Here is a 12500-nt window from a genome sequence, read left to right on the forward strand (position 1 = left end):
AGCAACGTAACATTTAATGAATGCCTTGCGCAATTACCCTAGTAATCATTTGGATATTCCTTTGTCTTCATGGTTATGTTCTACAGCAACATAACTCTTATTCTTGGTGATGATCATTCACCTGCTTTTGTTATGACTTAAATGTCTGAACAGGCCATGTTACATGACACGAGAGACTAATGGAAAGGAAATGCCGCCAGTGAAACACGACCGACGGGCATTACCAGGGGAGGAGACCAACGAAGCAAGACCTGCCACCATCACTAACTCCGAGAGAGGAAGTTAACTTGCGGCTGTGTTGGAAAAAAACGCTTCGTTGTGCCACTTTTCAATGTGAGTGGCGTAGTATTATCTTTCCAGGGGCAGGAACCTTTCTCCGCTCTCCCTCTGTGCCTCCATCCCTTGCGTGTGGTGCATAGTGGCGATACTAAACAAACACCAGACGTCAGTCATGATTACCTGCCATACAGTAAAATATACCGTAGCGTTAAATGCCGCCAAAACTCCTTTTTTCGAGCATCCCATCCTTAATACCACACACCATTCCTTTGAATCTCCCGTCATCCCTTCCTTCCCCTTGAACCTCTGCCTAAGTTTGTTTGGCCAACTAATAAAGCCCTTGTTTTATTCCGCCATTTGCATGTTATTAAAATTTTATCCCAAGTTTTGGAAACTGAACCACTCTTCTGATGTTGCAAAGGAACTTTATATTGGGATATGACGTCACAGTAATTTGAGTAATATCAAATGTCTCAGACCCATCCGTGTAAGTGAACGTGGGCGGAGCAACGTGAGGCAACACCGCCATTCATCACTCGCTGCATTAATGACGAGAAGGCATTTTTTTCCGAGGTGGAAATCAAAATACACTACAAAAGAATGGAGGAACTAGAAAGCGCATTACAGAATAAAGAGGATATTTTTAAAGACTATAGAAAAAATAACAACAACAACAACAACAACAACAACAACAACACACACACACACACACACACAATAATAATAATAATAATAATAATAATAATAATATTATTATTATTATTATTATTATTATTAATATTATCATTATTATTATTATCATTATTATTATTATTTACAACACCATTATTTTTATCATAAATTCATTTCCCTCAAGGATCTGCAAAATGATAAATGAGCAGCAATGGAACAAAATCACATAATTCACAAAAAGAGAGAGGAAAAATAAATAAATAAGTTGAATACTATCTCATTTCTAGTTCCTGTCAAAGACTCATTAGAAGCTGTCCGTGAGATAAGAAGGCTATAAGACAATTAAGGCTACATAGCTTTTAGAAAGAAAATTATAAACTTATAAATCTATGAATAAAATAATGACTACTTGAATAAAGAATTATTAGTTGTTGTGGGTGAGTTTAAACAATTTGGTTCTATCCTGCATATAAATGTTTTAACAAAGGGAAGCAATAAAGCCAACAAACTTAATTTCATAAACCCAGAACAAGAGTGAGAAAAATCATGATGATTTAACACTATGAAACAATATTAGGTCATAAGAGTTTATATACTCGTAGGTCAGGGATGAACTGAGAGATGCCTTGGTGCCTGTTAATAGCAATGATGTTGACAGTAATGAGAATTTCTTACCTAGATTTCTTACCAAGATGGGGAGAACCCCATCTAGAATTGAGTGACGCCTCCAACCAAAACAGCTAATAGCTAGTCCATTAGATGAGCTGATGGTTGGCTAATGTGGCATCACCAAGATCACATACATGGGAGGTTTGGTATGTCCAATAGATACAACTAAGGGAGAAGGGAAGGGCAAAAGAATAGCATTAGTTTGCAAAGTCCTATATAACTAGACGGCTGGACAATACAGAAGAAATCAATGAGAATGTAATAGGTAGATATATAAACTAATGAGTTCAGGAAAGCACCACAATTTTTTCTCAGGATACAATAGTAATAGGAGTGCTGTTGGAGGAATCCTTATAAAAATTAACAGCTTTGCTACCCCAAAGGAGATTATTCATGGTTTAAGGTGTTTTCCTGAATTTTGAAGTAGTAATGCTCAAGCTATGTTATACTAATTAGTTAGACTGAGTTCTGAAAATGTCTTTCATTAGTACATATCCAAGGTTGAGAGGAAGACAATTAGTTTGACTAATATGTCCCTAAAATACAAGTCAACCCTATTTACAGGGCTTTTAAGGGTGTTTTGCTCATTGATTAAGAAGTTTTGGTTACATTTAATATTCTAATTGTCTCTCACTCTCACATGGCAGAGAATGAAATATAGAAGTCTCAGTAACTTTGGATGTTCAAAGGGATAGGTCACCTAGATAAAGGATGCAAGCACAGCTCCTTTAAACTTTAACAAATGAGAAAATAGTCACTTTTTGCATAATGCCACACTGTCATTGGTAAACCACTGTACAACAAGTGATTAGGTCTAACAACACTCACCAAGTGGAATCAGACTGGTTCATGGTTTATCCCCTGTATGCAGCATGAGCATACCCTTGCAGAGTGTGTAACCACATCATTCACTGATCACAAATAAAGAAGTCTTGATACATACACAAAGAGATATGCAGCAGATTACAGTCTCATCTAAGAATACTTCAACCCGACATCAGGTTTCTGGTTTCAGGAGGAAGTAGCCTGTATAAATGGGAAAGATGGATGTTCACTTATAAAAGAAAGTCTAGCCTCCTTGATGTGGATAAAGTTACAGTTGCATAAAGTGAGAAATTAAGTGGTATGTCAAGAACTTATTCAAAGAGTTAAGAAGCAAATACCAAGATATTTTAGCAAAGAATTAATGTTGTGAGAACCAAAATAAATGGATTAAACATCAAGACTGATGGCCATTGTAACATGGAAACACTCTTATTTCATCTTCCTATCTCTATTAAAATTATTAAATTCCACACCTTGCCTCCACTATATTCAAAAGCCTCTACAGTAAGCCCCCGCACTTGGCAAATCTCAGCTTGGCGAAATTCAGTTTTGGCGGTAGGGTGGCCACGGACCACGAGTGCACGCTTGGCGATTTGAATTCAAACTTGGCGGTCCCCTGGTTGTCGCATGGTGAACCACGCAGCTCCCTGGTGACGTCAGATCTCTCTCTAAACCTATCAGAATGCAGTGTGAGAGTCCCATTCAGCTATTTTGCTTGTGCTACCCTCTGTTCTGCTAGTGTGGGAACGAATTCTGGTGATTTACTGCCAACATGACCTCTAACAGCGCAACTGGTGGTACCGGTGGGGCTAAGGACAATGGTGGTGGCGGCAAGAACAAAAGTGGGCAAGGTAAACGGGTGAAAAAACAGTAGTTACAGCCTTTATATCATGTTTTATTAGCTTTATTTATTGTTTATTGGTCTTTTTTTGTACATGTAAAGGCAAAAGATTTTATTTCAAAAGATGGTATTTTAGGGGTCAAAAGACGGACTTTGGCAATGACCAAAGACTGATTGAGGCATTTTTTAGGCAATATATATGGTATAAAGAACTCGTGTTTGGCAAAATTCGTATTTCGCGGTAGTTTCACCAGACTAATTAATTCGCAAAGTGATGGGGCTTACTGTACATGGAATGGTGCAGTTTTCAAATGCATTCTAGTGATAGATTAAAAAGATCTTCACGTCACATAGGAAATACAATCCAGAAAACCCACTTAATCATCTATGTGACCTATGAAAATCCCGAAGCTGATTAATTAAAAGGTTTCAGAATAAGACCTATAGACATACATGGCAACCAGCATAATTTTTGAAAGCCTGTTGCTTACTGCCCCTCCCTCTTCACATACTTATGATGATTGAAGAGCTAACTGACCTATCTGTAAGTTTCCTGGAAAGTCTTATCTATAGAAATTTTCAAGGTCTTAAAAGTTATATGTAGTAAACTTGAAAATGCCATTCTGCTATGATACCCTTGGGAGGCGGTGGCATAGTGGATAAGGTAGTGAGAGTGGGATCGGGCAGACGTCCACGCGTAGGTTCGAATCCCACCACGTACAGCCTTAAAACACTTTGCCATTTGTCGAGTGGTTTAAAGTTACCTACATATCACCATGATACCAAGCTTCTAGGTGGCTACACTCAAGATGAGCTTGGGCGGTGATATGGGCCCTAATATGGGTACCATATAAATAAAATTGCCTGCGCCACTAATGGGCGGAAGCTGAACAGCGCTTCCCATACACTCTTCAAGTGTGCCTACAGGCGCTATAGGCCTTACCGTAAAAAAAAAAAAAAAAAAAAAAAAAAAAAAAAAAAAAACTGGCCTTCTTGTCTAATATTATGAGAGAGAGAGAGAGAGAGAGAGAGAGAGAGAGAGAGAGAGAGAGAGAGAGAGAGAGAGAGAGAGAGAGAGAGAGTCAGTAATGAAGAAAGGCTTGACAAACTAAAGTTATCAGTAATAGAAGAGACAAAAATTAGGTAACATAATCATGAAGTACAAATGTGTAAAAAGAAAAAAATATAATGATATCATCAATTCTGTGGTGCTACAAGAATGAACACTGAAAACACAGTAAGAATTTATATCGAAAAAGAGCAAAGAAAGTTGTAAGAGGATAAGTTTTCCTGACAGAGCAAGCAGCCAATGGAATATTTTGACTGACTATGTTGTGTGTGCAAGGACCAACTCAAAAAACTGAGACATTAAAAGCTTACTTCAATCTGGTAAAAATAAAATTAGGTAAGAACAATTAGATAAGGACTCCATAATCTAAGCATTTTAATATTTATAAATATATATATATGACATTTCAACTTTTATAATACACACACTCACACTGCTCTACATATATACAATGGTGAAGGCTTACAAACGTATGCATACACTCTATCAGGTCTTCTGGGAAAATTTGAGGGACAAGGAGTTGATGCAGTAACGGAGGCCTGTTGGCTTTGGTCCATCAGAAAAGACATGGCCAAGATGAGCATTGCACTGAGGAAGAGGAAAGGAAAAGAGAATAAAAGGTAGGCCAATATTCAGATACAATTCTGCATCATATCTCCCTTGTCTCAAAAGGCTCGTTAAAATTATATGAGTTTTTAAGATTCTTAAATAAATATATATATATATATATATATATATATATATATATATATATATATATATATATATATATATATATATATATATATATATATATATATATATAATGAGAAATTACCTATATTTCTACATTGTTGGGTAACTGGAAAAAAGTCTTAAGAAACCAGTTAATCATTTCTGTGGTCTTTGAAAATTGTGATAGTGAGAAAGCAAAGCATTTCTGATTACAAGTCTTAGTACCATAATTAACAGCAATGTAAGAGGGGAAGGAAAAGAAGGAAGTAAAGGCAATACTGAGAGATGATGAAAACATAGAACATATGAGCAAGAAGAGAAAGAGAATGAAGAAACTCACAAACCAGATCATCACTGCACGAAAAGGAGGGGAAGGAATGGAAATAAATGTCTATAATTAAAAATGTATAGGAAGAACACAAATGGCAAAAAACATTAAATAAATAAAATCCAAATGACCTTCACACAAAAGGAAATGAAGTGGGTCAGTATCTTTCCTTAAGTGACCTCAATCATCAAAAGTTCATCATGGGGAAGAGAAAAGCTTAAAACATTCTAACTAGCATAATCCTTCCCTTCTTCCATGTAACTCCCTCCTTCTCCTTCTCATTCTGTTTGTTAACCTCCTCTTTCTTCAGTCTTACCTCACCACACAGCACCTCAGTCCGCACCATCAAGAAGGAGCGATCTGTGCGGGTGGTGACCTTCCCTGCTGCGGAGTGGAAGGATGGCCAGCCACTCCCTGAATCATACTTGGCCTCTGAGCTGGAAATAAAAATGAGAGAAGAAATCTTATTCTCACAAGTGTATTTATCTACCTATATACCTAGCCTGCAATCTAACATTAGGTGGCCCAAACAAAGCACCACATGCTCAAAACATATTAATTATGCTCTTAGCCATATCAACCCCTGGTGGAAAGTGGTTGTCTCATGGACACCCTAGAACTATAGGCATAGCAAAGTTGCATGGACTTGTTAAGCCCTACCTTTTCATAATAAGACTGTTCTTTATCCTGCACCTATTCCAATCCTTAGCTCAATGGAACTATTACACTAAAATCTTGAATCATGTTTGTTCAAATCATTATTAATTTCACTGATTGTCTTTGGTTCTGGGATTAGTAGTAACAATAACAAGTGACAGAATTCCACAACTATTTTATGCCTTGCAGATGCCAAACAGCACTCTCACCTGAAGAGTTCCGAGCCACAGCAGACACAGAGGTACGTCCCTTTCTCATGATGGTCATAGAATTCCCCTGAAAATGCCTGTAACAAACAATAACAATGACAGTCACACATAAAGTGCATTCTCTAATAAAGAAAAGGAAAAAACATCAAATATTGTTCCAGTACATGATACTCTCCCTTTTGGAACATTACAGAAAAAAAAAGAAACTAATCAGAAGAAGAGATAAACTCTTAGCCATGAGAGGGAAACTGAATCCCTAACACATAAGAATGAAATACAGCCTTAGAAATCAGGACCAAATGATCTTTGAATCCCTACACAATTTAATAAAGCCTTCATACTTCTAGCCATTCCTGATATTGTGTTGCCAGTACAACACACACACACACACACACACACACACACACACACACACACACACACACACACACACACACACACACACACACACACACACACACACACACACACACACACACACTTCTCTATAATACTCATTTCTGTGTCTCACTGGTTCAGTGCCCGCCTCTCTGGTGACATAGTACTGTTGTGGTGTTAGGTGTTTCTTCCATTCCTCAGATGTCATCTTCTTAAAGTCCTTCTTAGCAGTACCCGATGCACACACTGATAAGGAAGAGATATGAGATGCAAGTTTATCTATATTACACAAGTGGTTGCCAAGTCACAATGGAATCGTTCAGAAATGCTTTTGGGGCCACTGTTCAAATCTAACCATGATCTGAGGGCAGCAAGGGCATCAACTTGGGTAAAATGCCAAATGCTCAATTCAAAGTCCATTTTGAGGTACTGTCCTACCCGATAAACAAGGGAATACCAGACAAAACCAAAAAACAAAACACTTTCACTTCCTCATTCACTGCCTTTACTTCTTTACTTGCAAAAAGCGAATAATATCAAAATAACAAAAGCATTTCCATCTGAAGACATGTTAGGGTATGAAGAGTTATACCATAGTTTTCTCTCTTTTTTCTTTCTTTCCTCACAAGCATCACAGGAGCTAGACTGAGATCAGCTTGTTTTTTTTGTTTTTTTGTGATTTTTCAATCTCTTTTCTCCTTCCCATAGCTGCTCAATCAGAATCACACTGAGTTTAGCATTACTCTCTCAGTACAGTATGGAAAAACAAATTGCTGCCATACATGCAAGTATATTGCTGCAGATAACTTAGGATAACACCTATACTGTATACACTGTAGTATATTAGATCATAATATGCTCTATTTACTACTATCATGTATTATATGGTTTTGTCAAATATGGAACAACAGTACCAGGAGGAGTTCCTTCCTGTACAGGATAGCTGGTCATCATTAGCAAGCAGAAGTTGGTGGACAGAGTGCCAGTGAGAGGCAGGGGACAGATGGCTAACAAATGTTCCAAGCTAAAAGTCACATCTCTTTACATAGTACTTGTATCTAAGGAATCAATAGAATACTAAAGTTACGACATGTTTGTCGTAACACCCTAAAGAGCTCTGGCAACAGTGGTGTATGGGTAGCACATATACCCAGCAAGTGGAAAGGTTTGATCCCTCACTAGTGACAGCCTTTTCTGGTGAACCCCCTGCTTTAACACAGGGGGGTAGAGGGGTCTTTAAAGGGCTGTTCATACTTTGGTCACTCTAAACTGGACATTTAGGTGTGGCCATGGGTTTCATCAGGCTTTTCCCACTGGTCATTGTCACCTCTCCATAGATCATGAGCTTGCCTTCTTTCTCCAACACCATTCCACCTCCTTACCCTTATCTCTGTCTTTCTTTCTCTCTCTCTCTGTCTCTGTATTAATTGGCGTATTTTCAAAATTCATTATTTCTGAAATAATTCTAACTTTAGTTTCACATGACTGTTTTCTGTAAAAAAGTCTCCCCGAACACTAAATGTGGCATATGAGGGGGAGGGGGGTGTGACCCTGCTGATACCTCCACCTCATTTCACTCACCAGTCTTTATACATAAAACATACTTTGGTTTTTAACTCATCAGTGATATGGAAGAAAAGTTAAAATGATATCAGAAATAATTTCAGAAATACACCAATCTATTTAAGAACAGAGGAAAAAAAAAGTAAGATAGAAAAAGGGTAAGGGGGAGCAAGGCTAGTACAGTGGAACCATGCGTGCTTTGGGGTCCGCGGGGTCTCCAAGCGCACGGGTTCAAATCCTGTCTATGGTCCGAGTATAGGTTGGGCTTCTAACTCAGGGCAACGGTTTCATAGCGGGGGCTTTGAGATAGGAGGTACCCCAAAAAGTACCCCCTTTAGCTCATAAATTCCCGTGAAAAGCCCACATAGTATAAAAAAAAAGCCTGTGATCTATGGAGAGGTGGCAATAGTGGGAGAATCCATGTGAAACCCATGGAAAAATCTAGATGGCCAATTTAGACTGACTTGAGTAGAGGGAGGGTAGATGGCACAGCCCAGGTTAGGTTGATGCCCTTAAAGACGATCCAGGGGTTCTTTGTCCAATGTTAGGTTTGATTAGATAATGTTATGTTAGACTAGAAAGTTAACAAAGTTCTCAAATAATAATAATCCTGAGTTTTTTTCTTATCCCAGCCTAACCTAAACCATGTTTTACCATAAGCTTGCTATCCCAGGAAAGGGAAGGCAATAAAATACATAAGGAACAGATATTAGTAAGATTTGCCCTAGTTACCTGCAGAGCAAACAAGACTCCTGCTGGTGGCTCCTCTGGCACCACCCCAAAGTCTGCCACACACACCTGCCACTCGCCGGCCTGTTCCTCCAAACCCTGCCATGTCCTGCAATGGTACAATTATTGTCACTATCACCTATCACCCTCTCCCCTAAACATTCATCTACATTCTCTAATTTGTGTCAGTTTCTCTCACCCTCACGTTAGGTAAATGAACTGTTGTTATTCTCAAACTCCGAAGTAGCAAGCGCCAGTCTTTGTAAACTGATTATATAATTGTTTATTAATATAGGATAGAATCAAATTCGTCACGACTTTTCTTTAAACTTAACTTACTGTGTTTATCTTTAAAGATTGATACTATTTAAAATACAGTGCACTCCGTGCTTTGCAGTTTGCACTCCGCCACGGAGGAAAACGACCCCAAAGTTTATCAGTCTGAAGATGCTGTTAGCACTTCATGGCGAAGACTTTCCCTCATACAAATAATGGTCAAATCATAATGATAATGAATTAAAATATATTGACATAGTTATCAAGTATTCTCAGCAGTAATATCACAACACTGGAGAATAATTTTTCAGGGATACGAGCCGAAGCTATGTTTCGGGTTTCGTAACTCGTTGATATTTTAGAAAATATGTACATCACAGGGAAGCATTTCTTAGTCCACCAGCGGGTACTGATCCCTTCCACGAGAGAGGAGGGGAGGAAGGAGGAGAGTTGTGAAACGATCAAAGCCACTAGAGGAGAGGAAATTGATGCCCAGTTAGCAAGATGAAGAGCAGTTAGCATGAAAATACTGACAGAAGATAGCAAGAAATATAACGCCGAATGTTACTGGAAAAGAAAAAACAATAGAAATGAAAAGGTTAAGGTCAGAGAGCCGAAGGGTAACTACACTGAGATCTTTTTTTATTAGCACATGTGCAAGTAATACAGGTCAAAATATATGATACTGCTCCTATTTATTCAAAACAGCAGTGTAATGGAACGATGCTTGAAAGGTTGGCAGGACCCCATAGTATACCTACTAAGAGCATACATAGCTACTGTATCTGTGACTCATCTTCACTGGAACATTCCTTTTTACTCTTACCACTGTAGGAATTCTGGGCGGGCACGGTGCACAACATCCACACACAAGGGTCGTTCTGTTTTCCCATCGATTCCAGTACGTGTGGCCTCACAACTCGTTAACACTCGCCCTCTTCATAGATCGTCCCTTGGCCTCATTGGCCTCACACACACACACACTGTGTGTGTGTGTGTGTGTGTGTGTGTGTGTGTGTGTGTGTGTTGCCTTATGTTTCGTTATGAGGGAGCCCACCAGCTGGAACCACTGACACCCATCTCCCAGCAGGAGGGTGTTGGAGGAAAAGGTGGCTGTGTGTGTGTGTGTGTCATTTTCTTTCATGGTACTTTGCGTGTGTGTGTGTGTGTGTGTGTGTGTAATTCACTATGGTCGCCCGGTAGTCACCTAGCCAGCCTTCCCCATTACGGAGCAAGCTCAGAGCTCATAGAGCGATCTTCGGATAGGACTGAGACTGTGTATGTGTGTGTGTGTTGCCTTATCTTTCGTTATGAGGGAGCCCACCAGCTTCGGAAAGGACTGAGACTGTGTGTGTGTGTATGTAATGCCTTATCTTTCGTTATGAGGGAGCCCACCAGCTGGAACCACTGACACCCAGCTCCCAGCTGGAGGGTGTTGGAGGGGAAAGTGGCTGTGTGTGTGTGTGTGTTTTCACTGTTTGATCTGCTGCAGTCTCTACGGAACGGAACGAGCTCAGAGCTCATTATTTCCGATCTTCGGATAGGCCTGTGTGTGTGTATGTGTCTTTTTCTTTCATGGTACTTAGCGTGTGTGTGTGTGTAATTCACTATGGTTGCCCGGTAGTCACCCAGCCAGCCTTCCCCATTATGGGGCAAGCTCAGAGCTCATAGAGCGATCTTCGGATAGGACTGAGACTGTGTGTGTATGTGTATGTGTGTGTTGCCTTTATCTTTCGTTATGGGGGAGCCCACCAGCTGGAACCACTGACACCCAGCTCCCAGCTGGAGGGTGTTGGAGGGGGAGGTGGCTGTGTGTGTGTGTGTGTGTTTCACTGTTTGATCTGCTGCAGTCTCTGACGAGACAGCCAGACGTTACCCTACGGAACGAGCTCAGAGCTCTTTATTTTCGATCTTCCGATAGGCCTGAGACCAGGCCCAGATTGTAGCGAGCTCAGAGCACACACCGGGACAACAAGGTCACAACTCCTCGATTTACATCCCATACCTCCTCACTGCTAGGTGAACAGGGGCTACACGTGAAAGGAGACACACCCAAATATCTCCACCCGACCGGGGAATCGAACCCCGGTCCTCTGGCTTGTGAAGCCAGCGCTCTAACCACTGAGCTACCGGGCGTGATGTGTGTGTGATTGTGTGTGTGTCCTTTTCTTTCATGGTACTTAGCGTGTGTGTGTGTGTGTGTGTGTGATTCACTATGGTCGCCCGGTAGTCACCCAGCCAGTCTTCCCCATTACGGAACAAGCTCAGAGCACATAGACAGATCTTCGGATAGGACTCAGACTGTGTGTGTGTGTGTGTGTGTGTGTGTGTGTGTGTGTCTCGTTATTTCACCGTTCTGTATACGTTTCATCTCTGGCGTCCCTCTTTATTATCCTAGTCTGTCAACACAAACTGCAAGTAATAGCGTATAGCGAAATGTATTCGTCCTATTCTTAGCACTTATTGAGCAAGGGGAACCTATTATATGTAGAAAACACATAGCCCGGAGCAAAGCAAGGTGCCTCTATCGCCTCGCCTCGCCCCGCCGTGTTAACTCCTGCAGTAACATGACGTGTTTTCATATTTATTCTGGCTATTACTCAATGATTTTATACAGCTTCACAAACTTATGTGGGGATTGAAATAGTGAAAACTGGCCATTAATCTCTGACACCGTAGACCCTTCTTATTGTAAGCAAAATCATCTAATCACACACAAACTATCGTAAAAATGCCACTTAAGGGATTAGACTCGACTCACTCAGACGCCCATAACTGAGTGCATGGCGGTAATTCAGTGCTGGAGATCTTAATGACAACAGTGCCCACAAAGATAGATTGAGAGTTTATGGACGACAACAGTAACAACACAGTGCCTTGTTTTCACCCAACATGTTTCCACTTTCCATCGTCGTTCGTGGAGTGGCTAGCGAGAACAAATCAAGGTTCCTCGCAATTCTTTTGCCTTAATTTTTGGGTTTGATAGACGATTTTATTGACATTAGGAAGGGTCTATGGAGATCAGAAGATTAATGGCTGGAGTCTTCACTATTTCAATCCCCCACATAAGTTTCTGAAGCTGTATAAAATCACCAAATAGCAGAATGCATAGGGAAACGCGTCCTGGTACTGAAGGGGTTACAGCAACGCACACCCTAAATAGTTTTGATACTAGTTAACCCTAATGAATAAGTGTATGCAAGTCACTGTGTGTGCTTGATATCTTACTGAAAACAATGCCTACACATCAAATTGTTTTCACCTATTACATATTTCCACTTGTATCGCTGC

The 12500-nt window shown here is 40.1% G+C and overlaps 1 protein-coding gene and 1 long non-coding RNA gene across 4 annotated transcripts in view; both read right to left on the reverse strand.

Moving 5' to 3' along the window:
• LOC123504304 overlaps positions 1–4038 on the reverse strand; it is a 19500-nt gene extending 15462 nt beyond the window's left edge. Inside the window, exons 1-2 of the long non-coding RNA XR_006674796.1 lie at positions 2449–4038; positions 1627–1785 (exon numbers count right to left, since the gene is read on the reverse strand). This is a non-coding gene — a long non-coding RNA (uncharacterized LOC123504304). The remainder of the gene's footprint in view (positions 1–1626; positions 1786–2448) is intronic.
• Positions 4039–4713: 675 nt separating this feature from the next.
• Positions 4714–10164, reverse strand: LOC123504219 (peptide methionine sulfoxide reductase MsrB-like). 3 transcript variants are annotated; one of them, XM_045254573.1, is made up of 6 exons: positions 10036–10164; positions 8937–9042; positions 6775–6887; positions 6264–6340; positions 5714–5834; positions 4714–4943 (listed from the first exon to the last, which is right to left on the reverse strand). In XM_045254573.1, the coding sequence occupies exons 2-6, from the start codon at positions 9037–9039 to the stop codon at positions 4842–4844; spliced, it is 516 nt and encodes a 171-aa protein (XP_045110508.1). In that variant the 5' UTR covers positions 9040–9042; positions 10036–10164; the 3' UTR covers positions 4714–4841. The 3 variants fall into 3 exon arrangements, with proteins under 3 accessions (XP_045110508.1, XP_045110506.1, XP_045110507.1); XM_045254571.1 differs by lacking the exon at positions 10036–10164 and adding an exon at positions 9273–9400; XM_045254572.1 differs by lacking the exon at positions 10036–10164 and adding an exon at positions 9133–9263.
• Positions 10165–12500: the final 2336 nt, after the last annotated feature.

Source organism: Portunus trituberculatus, chromosome 15, assembly GCF_017591435.1.
Source record: "Portunus trituberculatus isolate SZX2019 chromosome 15, ASM1759143v1, whole genome shotgun sequence".
Taxonomy (NCBI): Eukaryota; Metazoa; Arthropoda; class Malacostraca; order Decapoda; family Portunidae; genus Portunus; species Portunus trituberculatus.

Coding starts and splice junctions, on each gene's coding strand:
- LOC123504219 (XM_045254573.1), bottom strand. CDS start 9,039: ATGGCAGGGTTTGGAGGAACAGGCCGGCGAGTGGCAGGTGTGTGTGGC. Junction 6,888..8,936: donor GAGTCTTGTTTGCTCTGCAG/GTAACTAGGGCA, acceptor CTTCCTTATCAG/TGTGTGCATCGGGTACTGCT. Junction 6,341..6,774: donor GAGAGGCGGGCACTGAACCA/GTGAGACACAGA, acceptor TGTTTGTTACAG/GCATTTTCAGGGGAATTCTA.